The 18637-nt window shown below is 38.6% G+C and overlaps 3 protein-coding genes across 3 annotated transcripts; 1 reads left to right on the plus strand and 2 right to left on the minus strand.

Annotated features, from left to right (window-relative positions):
- Positions 1 to 26: 26 nt before the first annotated feature.
- Positions 27 to 371, minus strand: LOC122592242 (AT-hook motif nuclear-localized protein 16-like). Its single transcript, XM_043764434.1, has one exon. The coding sequence runs from the start codon at positions 369 to 371 to the stop codon at positions 27 to 29; it is 345 nt and encodes a 114-aa protein (XP_043620369.1).
- Positions 372 to 9415: 9044 nt separating this feature from the next.
- Positions 9416 to 12658, plus strand: LOC122594393 (pentatricopeptide repeat-containing protein At4g14850-like). The gene has a single exon (XM_043766858.1). It carries the CDS (start codon positions 9416 to 9418, stop codon positions 12224 to 12226), a length of 2811 nt encoding a protein of 936 aa, XP_043622793.1. The 3' UTR covers positions 12227 to 12658.
- A 1252-nt stretch (positions 12659 to 13910) lies between these two features.
- LOC122594394 (MACPF domain-containing protein NSL1) lies at positions 13911 to 18135 on the minus strand. The gene is made up of 7 exons (XM_043766859.1): positions 17643 to 18135; positions 17275 to 17513; positions 16556 to 16757; positions 16404 to 16487; positions 15832 to 16015; positions 15404 to 15570; positions 13911 to 14741 (listed from the first exon to the last, which is right to left on the minus strand). The coding sequence occupies exons 1-7, from the start codon at positions 17913 to 17915 to the stop codon at positions 14055 to 14057; spliced, it is 1836 nt and encodes a 611-aa protein (XP_043622794.1). The 5' UTR covers positions 17916 to 18135; the 3' UTR covers positions 13911 to 14054.
- Positions 18136 to 18637: the final 502 nt, after the last annotated feature.

Raw genomic sequence — 18637 nt, forward strand, 5'->3', positions numbered from 1 at the left:
ATTTCTACTAGATATACATGATAGGCTTAAATCTTTTTCGAAAGTGGTTGTGCAACTGTCCAAGTGTACATATCGGTTGATGGTAGGGTGGCTGGCCAGCCGCTAAAGTTTTGTGGAATTCCATACATATCTGATAAACCGATCATATGTTGATTTTGTTGGGCTGTAGTGACTGCTTCAGTTTCATTTTTGTCAATCGACAGTCTATCAAATGTTGCGTTCATAAAAGTAGCTGCCATAATGACAACGGGACTTGATGCTATAAGTGGACCTGAAATGGCTCCACCTACTAGCTGGCCTTGTGGACTAGCTAAGTATATGTCTAAGCCAGTAACACCCGGCGGGGCGGGTGGCGACAAGACTGAACCCATCAACGACAAAATCTCATACTGGCCATGAAGTACTACTACAGAACACAAGATGCTTCAAGTCCAAAACACATTGTGTTTTGGTTTCGAGAATTCATAAATGGCCAAACACAAGATGCTTCAAATCGAAAGCACATTGTGTTTTGGTTTCGAAAATTCATAAAATGGCCAATCTTTAGGGGAACGGAAGTCACGGTACGCTTAAGGGTTTATGGTTTGAAACCGTAGGCTTAACGGCTAACCCTACAGCTTCAAAACCTAAACCCTAAGCTACCCATTAAAAACCGATTGGAAAGATCTAAACCCTTAAGGCTAAACCCTAGCATGCTAAAGGCTACAGGAGAGGGACGGAAGTCACGGTACGCTTAAGGGTTTATGGTTTGAAGCCGTAAGGCTAGCCTAACGGCTAACCCTACAGCTTCAAACCCTAAACCCTAAGCTACCCATTAAAAAACCGATTGGAAAGATCTAAACCCTAGCATGCTAAAGGCTACAGGAGGGGGACGGAAGTCACGGTACGCTTAAGGGTTTATGTTTTGAAGCCATAGGGTTAGCCGGCTAACCCTACAGCTTCAAACCCTAAACCCTAAGCTACCCATTAAAAACCGATTGGAAAGATCTAAACCCTAGCATGCTAAAGACTACAAGAGGGGGACGGAAGTCACGGTACGCTTAAGGGTTTATGGTTTGAAGCCGTAGGGTTAGCCAAACCCTAAACCCTAAGTTACCCATTAAAAACCGATTGGAAAGATCTAAACCCTAAAGGCTAAACCCTAGCATGCTAAAGGCTACAGGAGAGGGACGGAAGTCACGGTACGCTTAAGGGTTTATGGTTTGAAGCCGTAAGGCTAGCCTAACGGCTAACCCTACAGCTTCAAACCCTAAACCCTAAGCTACCCATTAAAAAACCGATTGGAAAGATCTAAACCTAGCATGCTAAAGGCTACAGGAGGGGGACGGAAGTCACGGTACGCTTAAGGGTTTATGTTTTGAAGCCATAGGGTTAGCCGGCTAACCCTACAGCTTCAAACCCTAACCCTAAGCTACCCATTAAAAACGATTGGAAAGATCTAAACCCTAGCATGCTAAAGACTACAAGAGGGGGACGGAAGTCACGGTACGCTTAAGGGTTTATGGTTTGAAGCCGTAGGGTTAGCCAAACCCTAAACCCTAAGTTACCCATTAAAAACCGATTGGAAAGATCTAAACCCTAAAGGCTAAACCCTAGCATGCTAAAGGCTACAGGAGGGGGACGGAAGTCACGGTACACTTAAGGGTTTAGGGTTTGAAGCCATAGGGTTAGCCTAACGGCTAACCCTACAGCTTCAAACCCTAAACCCTAAGCTACCCATTAAAAACCGATTGGAAAGATCTAAACCCTAAAGGCTAAACCCTAGCATGCTAAAGGCTGTAGGAGGGGGACGAAAGTAACGGTACGCTTAAGGGTTTATGGTTTGAAGGCGTAGGCTAACCCTACAGCTTCAAACCCTAAACCCTAAGCTACCCATTAAAAACCGATTGGAAAGATCTAAACCATAAAGGCTAAACCCTAGCATGCTAAAGGCTACAGGAGGGGGACGGAAGTCACGGTACGCTTAAGGGTTTATGGTTTGAAGCCGTAGGGTTAGCCTAACGGCTAAGCCTGCAGCTTCAAACCCTAAACACTAAGCTACCCATTAAAAACCGATTGGAAAGATCTAAACCCTAGCATGCTAAAGGCTACAAGAGAGGGGACGGAAGTCACGGTACGCTTAAGGGTTTATGGTTTGAAGCCGGCTAACCCTACAACTTCAAACCCTAAACCCTAAGCTACCCTTTAAAAACCGATTGGAAAGATCTAAACCCTAAAGGCTAAACCCTAGCATGCTAAAGGCTATAGGAGGGGGACGGAAGTCACAGTGTGCTTAAAGGTTTAGGGTTTGAAGCTAGGCTAACCTTATAGCTTCAAACCCTAAGCTACCCATTAAAAAACCGATTGGAAAGATCTAACCCAAGCATGCTAAAGGCTACAGGAGGGGGACGAAAGTCATGGTACGCTTAAGGGTTTATGGTTCAAAGCCGTAGGGTTAGCCTAACGGCTAGGGTTTAGGGTTTACCCTACAGCTTCAAGCCCTAAACCCTAAGCTACCCATTAAAAACCGATTGGAAAGATCTAAACCCTTGCATTCTAAAGGTTACAGGAGAGGGACGGAAGTCACGGTACGCTTAAGGGTTTATGGTTTGAAGTCGTAGGGTTAGCCGGCTAACCCTACAGCTTCAAACCCTAAACCCTAAGCTACACATTAAAAACCAATTGGAAAGATCTAAAAGGCTAAACCCTAGCAAGCTAAAGGATATAGGAGGGGGACGGAAGTCACGGTACGCTTAAGGGTGTATGGTTTGAAGCCGTAGGGTAACGGCTAACCCTACAGCTTCAAACCCTAAACCCTAAGCTACCCATTAAAAACCGATTGGAAAGATCTAAACCCTAAAGGCTAAACCCTAGCATGCTAAAGGCTGCAGGAGGGGGACGGAAGTCACGGTACGCTTAAGGGTTTATGGTTTGAAGACGCTAACCCTACAGCTTCAAACCCTAAACCCTAAGCTACCCATTAAAAACCGATTGGAAAGATCTAAACCCTAGCATGCTAAAAGCTACAGGAGGGCGATGGAAGTCACGTTACGCTTAGGGGTTTATGGTTTGAAGCCGTAACCCTACAGCTTCAAAGCCTAAACACTAAGCTACCCATTAAAAACCGATTGGAAAGATCTAAACCCTAGCATGCTAAAGGCTACAAGAGGGGGACGGAAGTCACAGTACGCTTAAGGGTTTATGGTTTGAAGCCGTAGGGTTAGCCTAACGTCTAACCCTACAGCTTCAAACCCTAAACCCTAAGCTACCCATTAACAAACCGATTGGAAAGATCTAAACCCTAGCATGCTAAAGGCTACAGGAGGGGGACGGAAGTCACGGTACGCTTAAGGGTTTATGTTTTGAAGCCGTAGGGTTAGCCTAATGTCTAGGGTTTAGGGTTTACCCTAAAGCTTCAAGCCCTAAACCCTAAGCTACCCATTAAAAACCGATTGGAAAGATCTAAACCCTAGCATGCTAAAGGCTACAGGAGAGGGACGGAAGTCACGGTACGCTTAAGGGTTTATGGTTTGAAGTATTAGGGTTAGCCGGCTAACCCTACAGCTTCAAACCCTAAACCCTAAGCTACCCATTAAAAACCGATTGGAAAGATCTAAAAGGCTAAACCCTATCATGCTAAAGGATATAGGAGGGGGACGGAAGTCACGTACGCTTAAGGGTTTATGGTTTGAAGCCGTAGGGTAACGGCTAACCCTACAACTTCAAACCCTAAACCCTAAGCTACCCATTAAAAACCGACTGGAAAGATCTAAACCCTAAAGGCTAAACCCTAGCATGCTAAAGGCTGTAGGTGGGTGACGGAAGTCACGGTACGCTTAAGGGTTTATGGTTTGAAGCCGTAGGGTTAGCCTAACGGCTAAACCTACATCTTCAAACCCTAAACCCTAAGCTACCCATTAAAAACCGATTGGAAAGATCTAAACCCTAAAGGCTAAACCCTAGCATGCTAAAGGCTACAAGAGGGGGACGGAAGTCACAGTACGCTTAAGGGTTTATGGTTTGAAGCCATAGGGTTCCTACAGCTTCAAACCCTAAACCCTAAGCTACCCATTAAAAACCGATTGGAAAGATCTAAACCCTAGCATGCTAAAGGCTACAGGAGGGGGACGGAAGTCACGGTACGCTTAAGGGTTTATGGTTTGAAGCCGTATACAGCTTCAAACCCTAAACCCTAAGCTACCCATTAAAACCGATTGGAAAGATCTAAACCCCAAAGGCTAAACCCTAGCATGCTAAAGACTACAGGAGGGGGACGGAAGTCACGGTACGCATTGTGTTTTGGTTTCGAGAATTCATAAATGGCCATACACAATGTTTCAAATCGAAAACACATTGTGTTATACAAAACACATTGTGTTTTTGTTTTGAGAATTCATAAATGGCCATACACAAAATGTTTCAAATCCAAAACACATTCATAACATGGCCATACACTTTGGATGCTCAAATGAAAGGATTGGAACAATTATGGCAACACTTGAAACAAACTATGGCAACACTTTCGTTTATTAAGTATAGCCTGAAAAGTTACAATATTCCAAAGGAGAAAACAAAGAGCTACATCGATCAAAAGAAAAAGACAGAAACTCTTGGTATGCATCCTGACATGTTATCAAATACATTACTTTCTTGTTAGTTATTACTACAACACAATGAGTCAAGATAGCAAGAAATCTACAACGGCAATGTCGAATACATGTGCGAAATGTGTTTGTCTCTTCAAGTAATTCCGATGACAAACACTTCCAGTACCAGAGACCTCCTTGATGAACTTCCAACTGTCAAAATGAGCCAAATAAAGCTTTACGTTATTACATAGGCAACTTGGGCAACAGGTCAAGATAAATAATACATAGTATAGTGAGAAATGGTTCAGGTCAGGTTGTGCAAACATCTTTATCATGCAGTTGTACTGCCTTTCTATATGTATAACATCTTTATCACAATTGAAAAAAACTTGGAAAACCTTACAATGTTCATAGGTTGAAGGCTCATTTCTGCAACACATTAGATGTTACAGAAATACGATAAGGCAACTCTCAAGCCACATACCAATAGAAACTTGGAAAACCTTACAGTGTTCAGAGTTAAAGGCTCATTTCTGCATAAAGTTCATCCGTGTCTTTGTCTGCCTATTTCGAAGAAAAGATAACTTAGTGCCAAAAACAAGTTGAAAAAAGAAACAAGCAGTTTTTCATGCAAATTTAGATGAAATACATGTAGTGTGGTGTTTAGAACTTGCACAATGGCTGAGAAGGAAGGTTCGGATAGTTCGGAACTTGCGTTGATGCAATTCTATTTGTCGTGGCCGCTACCTATAAACCACATATAAGCTTTAGTTAGTGATCAAATAATCATTTTAGTGTGTTGCTTGCTATACCTTAATTTTGATACTAAAGAGCATTACAATATCCTGAAATGGAAAACTTTCTCAATTGAGTTTTATAGGTCCAATCATTTTAAGAAATCAACCTTTTACATCCAACAAGCCGTGACATCTCTTACCCTAGTTAGCCTGCCCCTCAAGGGATCGATTATCACTTAGCCTAGCTAGTCTCAAGTAACTTAGTTGATTACTTATATACTTGTGTGTCCCAAATATAGCAAAGATTTGCTGAAAGGAACTACCTACAAACTACTATATAATATTTTATCTTTCTACATAAGTATAAACATCAGATTCATGACAAACCAGATAGATTTTTACTTGTAAGATGGAGTGCGTGCTAAATCTGATATCTAATTAACTAGTTTAGAATCAAACACATGAAACATAATTTGCGGAAGCATCCAAACACAACCAACAAATCAATCTATTCACATATATAATCAACAATTAGTAAAGTAAAACGCTAACCGAGATTTCCAATGCTATTGATAGGTTCCAACAGCTGCAACTGAAGTTGTTGATGCTGTTGCTGTTGTTGCTGCTGTTCCTGTTCAGAATGCTCTAACTGCTGATTCTGCTGCTCATTCGTACCATCGCTCAACAACCCAACCGCAGGCCCCCCACCAGCCGGAGAACCCTTCTCTTCAACAAATCGCCACATATACCAAGCCCCAACCGACTTATACAGTCTCCATTTCTCATAAAGCTGTTCCATTTGCGACAGCTTAGGCAAATCATCCAACATATACAACAGCTGGACACCTTTCCTAACACCCAAATCAATAACAGGCAAAACATCGAGTCTATGCAATCAATTTCTCTAAACTATTAACATAATACCCATGTCTAAGTTGAAATAAATCATAACGTTTATATTAACCCTTAACACAGGCTCATCATTGTACCACAAAAAAACAACAATTTCTATGCTAATTATGAACCCAAACATTATCAACCAGGTCAACTTAAACTTCATGATACCACAAACACCTAAAATGTGCTCTACTATAATTGGTACTGCAACTTCATTCCATAAACCAATCAATACAAAATGTTCTTCATAGAGTTCAAACTGTATTTGTAATACTCAGCTTCTGGTATATGCTGAAACATTGCTTGCTTGGTTCGAAGACGAATGGACTTGGTACTTACTTCCCCGTCAATATCAATTTGCCTACTGAAACATTGCTATGAGTAATGAATGACATCGTCATGACACTTAGCAGCTTGAGACTTGATCCATTTACTTTATGCAGCAAGCAATACAATAAGTAACTGCATTATTCAAATCCATTAAAAAAGGACCATTTTGTGCAATTAATCCAACGTATGTGTCGAAGGTGCATTAGCAAAGTCTAATATGTGTCGGGAATTCCAAACATAACTACCCTCCATGGTACCTTAAATATTAACAAGATTATTATATAAATTTGATAGAAGGTTACAAAAAATCATATTTGATAATATTTGTCTCCCTTTTAATTTGAGAAACATCAGGAGCATATGAGAAGGAACTAACGAACCGCTCTTTTTATTTGCAGTCCTTATTGATTTTGCTCGTTTTCGTTTATTTTCTACACACGTATATTGTAGTTTTTAGAACCTTCCTCTATTCATCAGTCAAAAAGCGTCGCTTGACCCATACCCAGCCCATACGACCCACCCAAATTGCAACCTAAAGATTTAAGTTCACAACCTAAAGGCCACTTGGTAAATTAGGAACAATTAAATACAATAAAGAAGTCACTACCTAATTTTGTTAAATGCAACTGGCATTAATCATATGTGTAGATAATAATACATAATGCAGCTGTTATGATAAACTCTTTATGGACCCAACTGTGTATTAGTTAACAGTGTATTGGTGGTACACGTACACATTTGATGAACTTTTTTTTGCATAAACAGTTTTGTAGCCACCACCAATGACCACCGCATTTCCACCAATACGAGTTTGCATACATCCACAAGCCTAGTTGAATCAGCCACGTCACGTAGATAACATACATTTTCAGCATCTGATCCAGTTACACCAAACTCTTCAAGCCTCAAAGCCTATAAGAAATCCAGACATATCACTGAGAAAATAAACCAACAAATACCTTTGCTATAAAACGGAAAACGTTTGTAAACGTGTGATAAGCTAACTGAAAGATGGTTAACAAGGAACAGGTCAAGCGAAATGATACCTATTATCTATTTAAAAGACAACAACAAATGTCTCTAGGCGAGTAGGCGATGCAACCAAATCCAGCTTGTTACTGAACCCACCGACCTGCCTATTTTGCCACCTTTGTGGACATCGGGAACTTATGAGATATGTGGGTTTTAGGCACTATTATCTCTCTACCATGCGATAAATATGTTCTTAGAAAATTTTATCCAGTTAATTCTGAAGCTCTTTTAAGACCGCTTTTGCCAAATCACAAACAAAATGCTAAATTTATTCAGCTTGTTTCCACTTTCTATATAATCTTTCTACAAATTTACTTAGAAATTTGCCTTACATTTTTTTATCGAAATTATTATACTTACCATGGTTATTTGTGTACAGAAATACATGCCCAGATTGGCTTGTCTTTTCTCTCACGTTCTCGTTGATGTCAGCAGTATTATGAGTCATCTCATTTTCTTTAACACCTCATTACAAATCAACCAACATATGTGCAAAAAAATGAGCAAAGTACAATTATTTGACATGTTCATTTCTCTTGCAGCTTCCAAAACCGATAACCCCTAAATTCCACTAATTTAGTACTATTTCCAATCGTCAAAGAAATGATCAATTAGCATTAATAATTGCAACTAAATCCATCACTGATCAACCTCAAATCAATATAGTTATTACAATAACAACACTAAACAGGTTTTGTTCCTAACTATATATACAAACTTCATTTCACATAACTAATGATAGCTCATACAAACTCATTTCAACTGGTAACGCACGTCTGATTAAACAAAAAAGATCAAAAGGAAGCAATACCGGCAAACTTGAAGGCTAAATCCAATACGCAAACAAAAACCGATTCCGATATCTCCATGATATTCTGTTTAGTTGTATCCAAGCACGCACGCACGCACACACACACACACAACTAGTAATCATTTACTTCATTCAAAGATAAACAAAATGGATTCAACTAAATATAAATAAAATAATATACTGTATATATATATACCTTCAGATTGAGCAATAGAGATAGTGGAAAGGCGAAAACGATCATGGAGATGATTAGTGGTTTCTTCATCTTCTTCTGTCGTCTTAGCTTCCAATGTGACCGCCGTCTTCGATAGGATTCATTCAATTCGATTCAATTTCTGTTGATATTTTAGGGTTCTAAGAAATTTGATAGCAAACCCTAGGTTTTGATTTGATTGAGTTCGCGTGAAAATAAACGGCGGCCGGAGATAAGAATCGATTAAACATTATTAATCGCGAATTCGGCCGGATAATAGGCGGTGGCCGGAGAAAAAAGGGCGGCACGGCGGAGAAAGAGGAAGAGCGAGAGAGAAATTAGGGTGAAAGTGGGTGAGATATGAGAAAGATGTGAAACACTTTGTGTTTCGGGGGTTTTGTTCAAGTGATAAAATGACGGATATACCCATCCGTGTTTAAAATTGTATGTAGGGATCAACTTTCAATCTGGACCATAGATCATGATGGATGAATGGCTAGGATTAGTTTTTTAGTTTTCACAAAAAAAAAGAGTTTGCAAATGAATGTTTAACCATTGGTAGATATATATATTTAACTTTGATTTTATATATCGTTTGATAAATCTCAAACACTATAAACGATTTTCTAATGTATTTCACAAAAAAATATAATATCTTGACTTAATTATACAAATTGATTCGTCGGGCTTTACTCCCATTCCAAAGTTTTCAAATTAGCTTCAGAGATTGAGCAAGCCCCCAAGGTTTTAAGTTTCTAACATCGAGACTTTTTTTTAAATAAAAAGGAAGAACGAAAACAATTGTTTCCCTTGAATTAAATCATATCGACCCGACCCAATAACCCATATGTCTCTCAGGCGGTTATTTTCCCTCCACAATTCACTCCAACCACATTTTGAAAAACGTCACAATTTTCCAATCATCTTCTCTAAATCCATCCAAGCTCTTGCTATAATCACCGAAAACCCACAAGCTATCTCTAATTTAAACTTAACCCACGACGTCGAATGGACCCCGGGCTCAATTTCGTACTCAAAACTACTATCCCAATGCTGCCAATCAAAGTCTCTCAGTGCAGGACTACAGATCCATTCTCATTTGATCAAACTAGCATTGGAAAATGACCCGAAACATCGGAACCATTTGATTAACTTGTATTCTAAATGCGGGGTTTTTGGGTCTGCACGCAAGTTGCTTGATGAAAGTCCTGAACCGGATATGGTTGGTTGGTCTGCTTTGATATCTGGGTATGCACAAAATGGGTTTGGTGATGAGGCGATTTTGGGGTTTGTTGAAATGCACAGGCAGGGTATTAGGTGTAATGAGTTTACGTTTCCTAGCGTGCTTAAGGCTTGCTCGATGAAAAAGGATATTGTTGGTGGGAAGCAGATACATAAGATTGTGGTTATGACTGGTTTTGAATCAGATGTTTTTGTGGCGAATACTTTGGTGGTTGTGTATGCAAAATGTGGTGAGTTTGTTGATTCGAGGAGGCTTTTTGATGAGATTCCTGAGCGGAATATAGTTTCGTGGAATGCTTTGTTTTCTTGTTACACGCAAGGTGATTTGTTTGAAGAAGCGATTGGGTTGTTTCAAGATATGGTTGGTAGTGGGATGAGGCCAGATGAGTTTAGTTTGTCGACTATTATTAATGCTTGTACAGGTTTACATGATATAAACCAAGGGAGGAAGATTCATGGGTATTTGATGAAACTTGGGTATGGTTCTGATCCATTCTCGTGTAATGCACTTGTTGATATGTACTCAAAAGGTGGAGAGTTTGAAGATGCTAAAGTAGTGTTTGAGCATATCCCAAAACCTGATATTGTTTCTTGGAATGCTGTGATTTCTGGTTGTGTTCTTCATGAATACAACGATATGGCTTTGGACTTGATGCTAAAGATGAGACGGTCAGGGATAACACCAAATATGTTTACATTTTCTAGTGTTCTTAAAGCTTGCTCTGGATTAGTTCGCCAAGATTTAGGCCAACAGTTTCATTCCGTTTTGATAAAGTCTGACATAGAATTGGATGCATATCTTTGTTGTGGACTTATAGACATATATTCCAAATGTGGTGAAATGGATGATGCTACAAAGGTATATAATCTGATGCCAGAAAAAGAGTTGATTGCACTAAATGCTCTGTTATGTGGACACACACAGAACAATAATGACATTGAAGCTCTATCAATTTTCACAGAGAAATATAGGGATGGAATTGGATTTAATGAGACCACTTTACTTGCAATACTCAATGCTGCAGCCAGTTTGCAAGATATTAATGTTAGTGAACAGATTCATGGGCTTTCTTTAAAAACAGGATACCAGTCTGACCCTTTTGTCATAAACAGTCTCGTGGATTCATATGCAAAATGTGGTTATGTTGAGAAAGCAACAGCGGTTTTTGATGAATCACCTGTTGGGGATTTAGCAACTTTTACATCTTTGATATCCGCTTATGCTCAATCAGGTCATGGTGAAGAAGCTATAAAACTTTACTTAAAAATGCAAAATTTGGAGCTTAAACCAGATTCATTCATCTGTAGTTCTCTTCTAAATACTTCAGCCAGTCTATCTGCTTACGAACAAGGTAAGCAAATCCACGTTCATACCTTAAAGTTTGGACTTTTGTCCGACACTTTTACTGCCAATTCTCTTGTCAACATGTATGCAAGGTGCGGAAGTATAGATGATGCAAGTCGTGCATTCGCTGAGCTTCCAGAAAAGAGTATAGTGTCGTGGTCAGCAATGATTGGAGGACTTGCTCAACATGGGCATGGGAAAGAAGCCCTTTCTTTGTTTGATGATATGCTAAAAGACGGTGTCACTCCTAACAATGTCACTCTAGTTAGTGTCCTATGTGCATGTAACCATGCCGGGCTGGTGACTCAAGCAAAAAGATACTTTGAATTAATGGAGGGTGTATATGGAATTAAACGGACACAAGAGCATTATGCTTGCATGGTTGATATTCTTGGCCGTGCTGGGAAATTAGACGAGGCAATGGATCTTGTAAATAAGATGCCATTTGAGGCTAATGCTTCTGTTTGGGGGGCACTTCTTGGTGCTGCCAAAACACATAAAAATGTTGACCTTGGTCAAAGAGCTTTCCATGAGTTGATGCTTATTCAACCAGAGAAATCAGGAACTCATGTTCTTCTTGCAAATATATATGCCTCTGTTGGTTTGTGGGAAAACGTTATAGACATAAGGAGGTTTATGAAACATGGTAAGGTAAAGAAGGAGCCTGGTATGAGTTGGCTTGAAATTAAAGATAAGGTATACACGTTCATAGTAGAAGATAGAAGTCATTCGATGACCAAGGAAATATATACAAAACTGAACGAATTATTGGAGTTAGTTGGTGAAGAAGGGTATGTTCCTGATTTAGACAATGATTTCCACAACGTTGAAAGAAGTGAAAAGGAGCGTCTTTTGTCCTTTCATAGTGAGAAACTTGCAGTTGCTTTTGGGCTTATATCCACGCCTCCAAAAGCTCCTATAAGGGTGAAAAAAAATCTTCGAATCTGCAAAGACTGCCATAAATTTTTCAAATATGTTAGTAAAGTTGTCAAAAGAGAGATAATTATCAGAGACATCATGAGATTCCATCATTTCAGAGATGGATCTTGTTCTTGTGGGGATTATTGGTAAATTTTTCACAAACCTTACCTATTTCTTAAGAGAATCTGGCCCCCTCCGCTAATGGTTAATTACGGATCAGGAAAAAACACATCCCCTGGATATGGTTGTGCAGGGGTTTGCTTATTTTATTTTCTATTCTTATATATCAGGTGATCATTCCAAGTAGAGGGGAGTTGACGATGTGACATCCTGGGATGGTTGTTTGAGGGTGACCTCTTTTTATCTACTTATGGTACACAATGATGATGCAAATCTCTATTTGATGAGAAGTGCAAGTTTTCCATGGTAGTTGAAAGTTGCCATATGGGCAGCTCAGGTAACAAATCAAAATGTATTTGGATAGTCAGATCTAACTTGTAAATTATGTATTGGCTAGATTGGCCCCTAACACTTTTGTCTGCATTTTTTTGAAGGTATTTAATAAATCATTATTGTGTCAAACATAATTTAGTAAATTATCTTATATTCATCTTTTGAACTGTTTGACCAATTTTATACGTTTCTCTTTGAGTTAAAATTTTACTTTTACCTGTGTGGTCCATTACAGATAAAAACATACCGAAAAGCATCCCGTCTACGAACAATTTATGCGTCTGTAGGTTCAGATCTTCTAATTTCTAATGCCTATTACTCTATTAGTAACTGTCACACTACATTGTATGATTCTGTGCTTTTACTTACAGCTATTTTTTGCTTTTATTGTTGCAGTGGTGAAGTAAGGCAAGTTTTTTTTTAGTTGATATTTCTAAATGGCATGTGAGCTTAAAATTGAACAAATTGTTCTTCAGTTTGAGTAGCATCATCTTCACCATTGCTTGGTTCTTTTTATACCTTTTCCTGGCCTTATTCGTACATGTGTTTTGTTGCAGTCATGGGTTCGATATTTTCTTTTTTCTTTTATGGAAGGTTCTATAAAGTGTACATGATGAACATGCTGTTCTTGTTTTCTCAAAACTGGCTCTTCTGGGTTTAGATACCATTAGTAACGAATAGGCTGTCCTTGTTCTCTCATTAAAGGCCATAAGTATTAAATCATGACCTGTTTTTCTTCTGGTAATATGTTTACACTTACTGTGAGTTTTAACTTTTAACTAATGTACTATTCTTTCCCTGCACTTTGATTTTTATCATCGTGAGATCTTCTGTTGTAACTTTGTTTTTGTTTGTTTTTTGTTTCCTGCTTTTCTTGTTAAGTTTAGGGGTTTTTGAAGTTCTTTTAGGAAGATGGGCAAGGGAGGATTGAGTGCTTTTCAACAGTTTTCACTTTGCTGCACTCTCCGGGTGAGCCGCTGACTAGTTTCCTTCAAATCTTTTTGGTTGTCATATCAACTAAACAAGTCACCCGTTGTTACTATGGTAGTTGGAGTAAAGTTGGGTTGTAGTAAAGATTTGCTCATAGATATGGCTCTTTTTTGAAATACTTTACAGCCTTGGGGGTTTTCTTATGGAAACTAAAACCAGAACATCTCAGTTTCAATCCAAGTTTTTCAAAAAAAGATATATAGAGCTCTACATTTGTATGTTTTGTAAGTTTTGGATGGCAGATCTTGGAAAGACCTGGCAAAACGTAGTTAATTTCCTATGAATCGTAATATGTTATAAAATGAATTAGGAATTCATTTTTTTTTAAATGTCGTATTATATGTATCAAAATACACTTTGGGTTTCTTTTAAAGAGTTCAGACTTGCAGCGTTTTTGCAGGAAAAACATGTACCTTATGAATTGATGCTCTGTGATCATAGGTGAGATATAAGATGTACAATTGGTTATGCAGCATGTACAAAGGATGATTGATAATACAAAATGACCTAATCCTTGAACTGCTATACAACTTTTTTACATAAACATAGAGTCCTCTGACATTATTGTCAACAGAGAATACTTGACCTTCACCCTGATTCTACCACCCTCCACACATAGCTTTGCTCCAGTGACCACCCAATATCCCGGCGGGTCTTCTGGCCCCCTCACCATTTCCCTAGTGTCAACAAAATGGGACATTTTTGGCACTCTTAAAGGTGGACCATCAGGATAGACGGCGGAATTCAAATCCACTTTCACAGGCTTTTGTTCTGGCGTAGCAAGACCCATGCTAAAGGGTGTGCTCATCAATGTTGACATTAATCCCGATTTCCGAGAATGCATGGAGGGCCCGTCCCATTCTGACCGCCGTATCTTTGCAGATCCGACCATTGAGTAACCTAATCGAAGGAAGAGGACCTTTTTCATACCTACGCCTTTGACATCAAACCATGCCTTGGTGACGATGGAAGCTGAGTCATCGATTCGAGTCTCATTATACTCTACTGGCACTGTGCATACATGAGAGAATATGCTCCACTTGACGGGCTCGAGATAACCTTTTCCAATTGGCTCTTCATTAGGTTTGTAGCTAGAATCGTCCGAGAGTTCAAGCATCTTAGGAACCGAAGACAGGTGCTGCAGGTGGATGGCTAGCCGATCACTCTTTCGTCCTTCTAAGTACAAACGTACCCCTGTGACAGGCCTGTGCTCAGAATCAACCTGTAAGAACACAACCATCAATACTTTCAAAACTTCTGTAGCACATTCTCAATTCAGTATCAGCTTCCTTTATAACATAGGTGGTAAAATGGGGCAGTGGGTCAATATAGGGTATCTTTGGATGTGTCATTTCAGGTTGACCCGACACTTTCAGTCCATTTATCTATACAGTATACATATCAATAGTGTTATACTAATTAAGGACATCATCGACCCATTTAAACCTTTTGATATGTTCCCTATGAGCTATTTTATGCTTTACCAGTTTGACCAATCAGATATAAAAATGTAGTCATAGCCCATGCCAATCCATATACACAACCATCAATACTTTTAAAACTTTTGTAGCACATTCTCAATTCAGTATCAGCTTCCTTTATAACATAGGTGGCAAAATGGGGCAGTGGGCAATATAGGGCATCTATGTGTCATTTTAGGTTGACCCGACACTTTCAATCCATTTGTCTATACATATCAATAGTGTTATGGACATCATTGGGCCCATTTAAACCTTTTGATATGTTCCCTATAAGCTATTTTATGCTTTACCAGTTTGACCAGTCAGATATAAATACGTAGTCATAGCCCATAACAGCCCATACAGGTAATTGGGTCGAAAGTGCCCCTTCTAGCTTTATTGGAGAAAATTGACAAGGTATTACCTTGACAGTGTTGACATAAAGCCGGGGACCCAAGAATGTGAACTGGAGTGATGGAGTAGGATTTTTCTTTCGACGTGCAGCAAGTGGAAGATCGCCATATGCTGGTGCCCACTGTCGTGGCAATTGGAACTCAAGAAATTGGTCAAGTTCCTCGATTGGTGGTTTATCTGCAATATGTAAAGCAGATCAAAGAATAAATCAGGTTTCAACAAATTCAGTCTACATCTTTGACAAACGACTGCACTTTCTACAATCTACATCCATATATATAGAAAAGTCAAGTATAACACCTCAAAACCAAAATGCACAAACACATATAGTAGCCCAATATCCAAATTTCTATCTTCTACCAATGTTGGATGGAGGCCCACTTAAGAGTATTAGTCTTCTACCAATGTAAAAAGGATTGTTACAAGAAGCATACTCACATCGAAGGTACAAATTGATTGCGTGGCTCAGAAATCCGCTACCACGAACACCACTTAAAAGCGCAACGATTGGAACAAAGGCCATAGAAATGACATTTGGTGCTTGTGATACCGTTGAAATCCAACTTTTGTGGCTTTGACCTTTATCAATACCTCCCCGACGAACATGAATGCTTAGTAGATCCTGAAGGACAACAGTCAAAAGCCTATAAATTAGAATACCTATTTGCTATCGGTTAAAAAGGTGTGGGGCTGGTAGGTTGGGTGAGAAATCAAAACACGTTTGGTTTGACCCAAAACACGGTCCATTGAGAGTGTGATTTCATTCTATAAATAATTACTGTATCAAAAAAGATTACAAAAGTGATATTTTGAATAAGGTGATTTATAAGGTTTTACAACCAAGTACATTACCCATTTAACATGTTGAATTTTTAGCTATAATTTTCATTACAAATAAATATGACTGAAAGTCGACTCACCATAAGTAAACGAGCCAAAACGTTCCAGCTATACCATTCGTTCTCATATACATAGAAAAGAAGAAAGAAAGTTACAAAAAAGGAGCTTACATCCTTCTTAGATCGGGAAACAACAGTGGGGCGTAGAGGATTTGCTAGCATTGGAGGGAGATCCCAAGCGACAGATCGTTCATCCTGTATGACACCATGAATGCGGTAAGAACACACTGTTCTAATGTTTATACTCTGACTGGAATCCATACCTTTTGCTTTAGTGATTTATCAGAGCCCGAAACAGAAGCTTCTGCTACATGTTCAGACAATTCTTCATCTGCTAATTGCTTTAACAAATTCTGCACTTCTGTTGAGTCAAGATTTGAACTTTGTAGCTGCTTTAGGTATATTACATCCTTACCCCCCATCTTAACTCCCACGACGATATGAGTACCATATTTATCTATAAACCTGGTAAAACAAGGATACATGGTTTTAGAATTTGCATAATTAGCCATACAACAATGACCTTTTACCGTTGTATTGTATTAGGGTCCTTTAGTACGTGTTAAACTTCCAAAAGCTATTGTTTAAACCTGGTGACCTCTTCATTGTTTAACAAAGTGGCAGCGATATATACGGCCACATAAATTGTCATGTCATTACCATGTCATCATAAAAGGTGCCACATCACCAGTTTATGTAACTGGATATTAGATACATACAACAGCAATACTCCATTTCAAAGTTTGAAACATATACAAAGGACATTTTTTGTTCAATACATACAATAGTAAAAGAGTAAATTTGGATTGTGTAGCTTGCCCTAACAATATTAGTACACTAGCATAATAGCGTAAGTTAGTTATCCACGTTTCTATGATCTCATGTTATACATGGTCTTGGTACATTTTCATGTCTTTTTAGCAACACATTCTTTATAAGACATTAGATAAATAACTTTTGCAGGATGAGTAAAGGGTCATACTCAGCAAGAGCAGTAGGATCCCAGGAAGCCGGCACTTCTTGCTTCACCTTCTCGGATAATTCAATATGTGCTTTAGCTAACTCAATATTGTATAATGTAATAAACCAACCATCAAAAGCTAGATTCTTCGTGCTAGGCGCGTCTTTTTGCCAACAGCCTTTATAACCAAACATCGAATTGAAATACCCTGAAGGTATCTTACCCGATAAAGATAAGTCTTGATTAAATTGTTCAGACATCTGATATAAACACACATACACATAAAACAAATGTAAGTAGCAGTAACTAAATAACTATCTACTTGGCATTGGCTAATAAAGTCAACTCTGTAAGAATTTAAAGCTAAACTATGGAATTAATTAACTTACTTGATTAAAAGAAAGAACATCTGAATGAAACCTGGTGCGTTCGCCTTTATCGCACTTAATCGCCGGAGAAACATTGGGAACAACTACACCACCAGGAACCACCAGATCCTTAGTTAAAGTTCCATCAAGCTCGATCAAGGATGACCCGGATGGACCGGGTTTACACCCGGTTAACCGGATATCACAAGTGAGATCATATCCATACCCAATCACAGATACAGCTTTTTCAGCAGCTGATTGGGGATCAAAGAAATTTGTCTTGTAAATTGACATCTATTCTTTTAAGTAGAATTCTGCTTCTGGGATTTAAAACCAAGTATAGATTAGTAATGGGTTTTTGATAAATCTTGAAAAAGATTGAATCTTGATGAAAAACAATAAGGTTGTTAATGAATCTGCAAAAAGGATATTTTTTGATAATCAAGATATTTTTTTCTACTCGTTCTAACTAAACTAACATTACGAGGAATATGACTACAAATTGAACCTTTGACTGGGTTATAAAGGTGAAGCTGATACAGCTAGAAAGTAGAAAAAACTATGTTTTGACAAAATTGCTTAATGGGGTTTCAAAATGAGTATGAATTAATAATGGGTTTTTAATGAGATTTGAGAAAGGATGAATCTTGATGATGAAAATAACAAGATTTTCGACAAAAAAGAGAATGAAATTTTGACAGTTGGATTGGTCAAATAAAAATTAGGGAAATACTTGTATTTAGGGAATTGGAAATTTAGTGGATTGTGGGGTTGCTTTAGTTCGTTGGTTTGGACAGTGTGAATGGAGGTGGTGAACAATGGCGGCCAAATGGGTGAAATGGGTTGGTGCCACGTGGAAAATTTTGTTATTTGGTTGAAACTTGAAAGAGTTGACTTTGATGAGTGTCTTTTAAGTTTGAATTGATCAATGAAAGCTACTTTGGTTGTTGTTTACTTGTCTAAAATAATGCAACTAGCTTTATGAATGACAGTTAATATTTTGTGTTCGAATTGAA

Source organism: Erigeron canadensis, chromosome 3 (assembly GCF_010389155.1).
Source record: "Erigeron canadensis isolate Cc75 chromosome 3, C_canadensis_v1, whole genome shotgun sequence".
NCBI lineage: Eukaryota > Viridiplantae > Streptophyta > Magnoliopsida > Asterales > Asteraceae > Erigeron > Erigeron canadensis.

Coding starts and splice junctions, on each gene's coding strand:
- LOC122594394 (XM_043766859.1), bottom strand. CDS start 17,915: ATGTCAATTTACAAGACAAATTTCTTTGATCCCCAATCAGCTGCTGAA. Junction 17,514..17,642: donor ATGTTCTTTCTTTTAATCAA/GTAAGTTAATTA, acceptor TGTTTATATCAG/ATGTCTGAACAATTTAATCA. Junction 16,488..16,555: donor ATAAATCACTAAAGCAAAAG/GTATGGATTCCA, acceptor GGTGTCATACAG/GATGAACGATCTGTCGCTTG.
- LOC122592242 (XM_043764434.1), bottom strand. CDS start 371: ATGGGTTCAGTCTTGTCGCCACCCGCCCCGCCGGGTGTTACTGGCTTA.
- LOC122594393 (XM_043766858.1), top strand. CDS start 9,416: ATGTCTCTCAGGCGGTTATTTTCCCTCCACAATTCACTCCAACCACAT.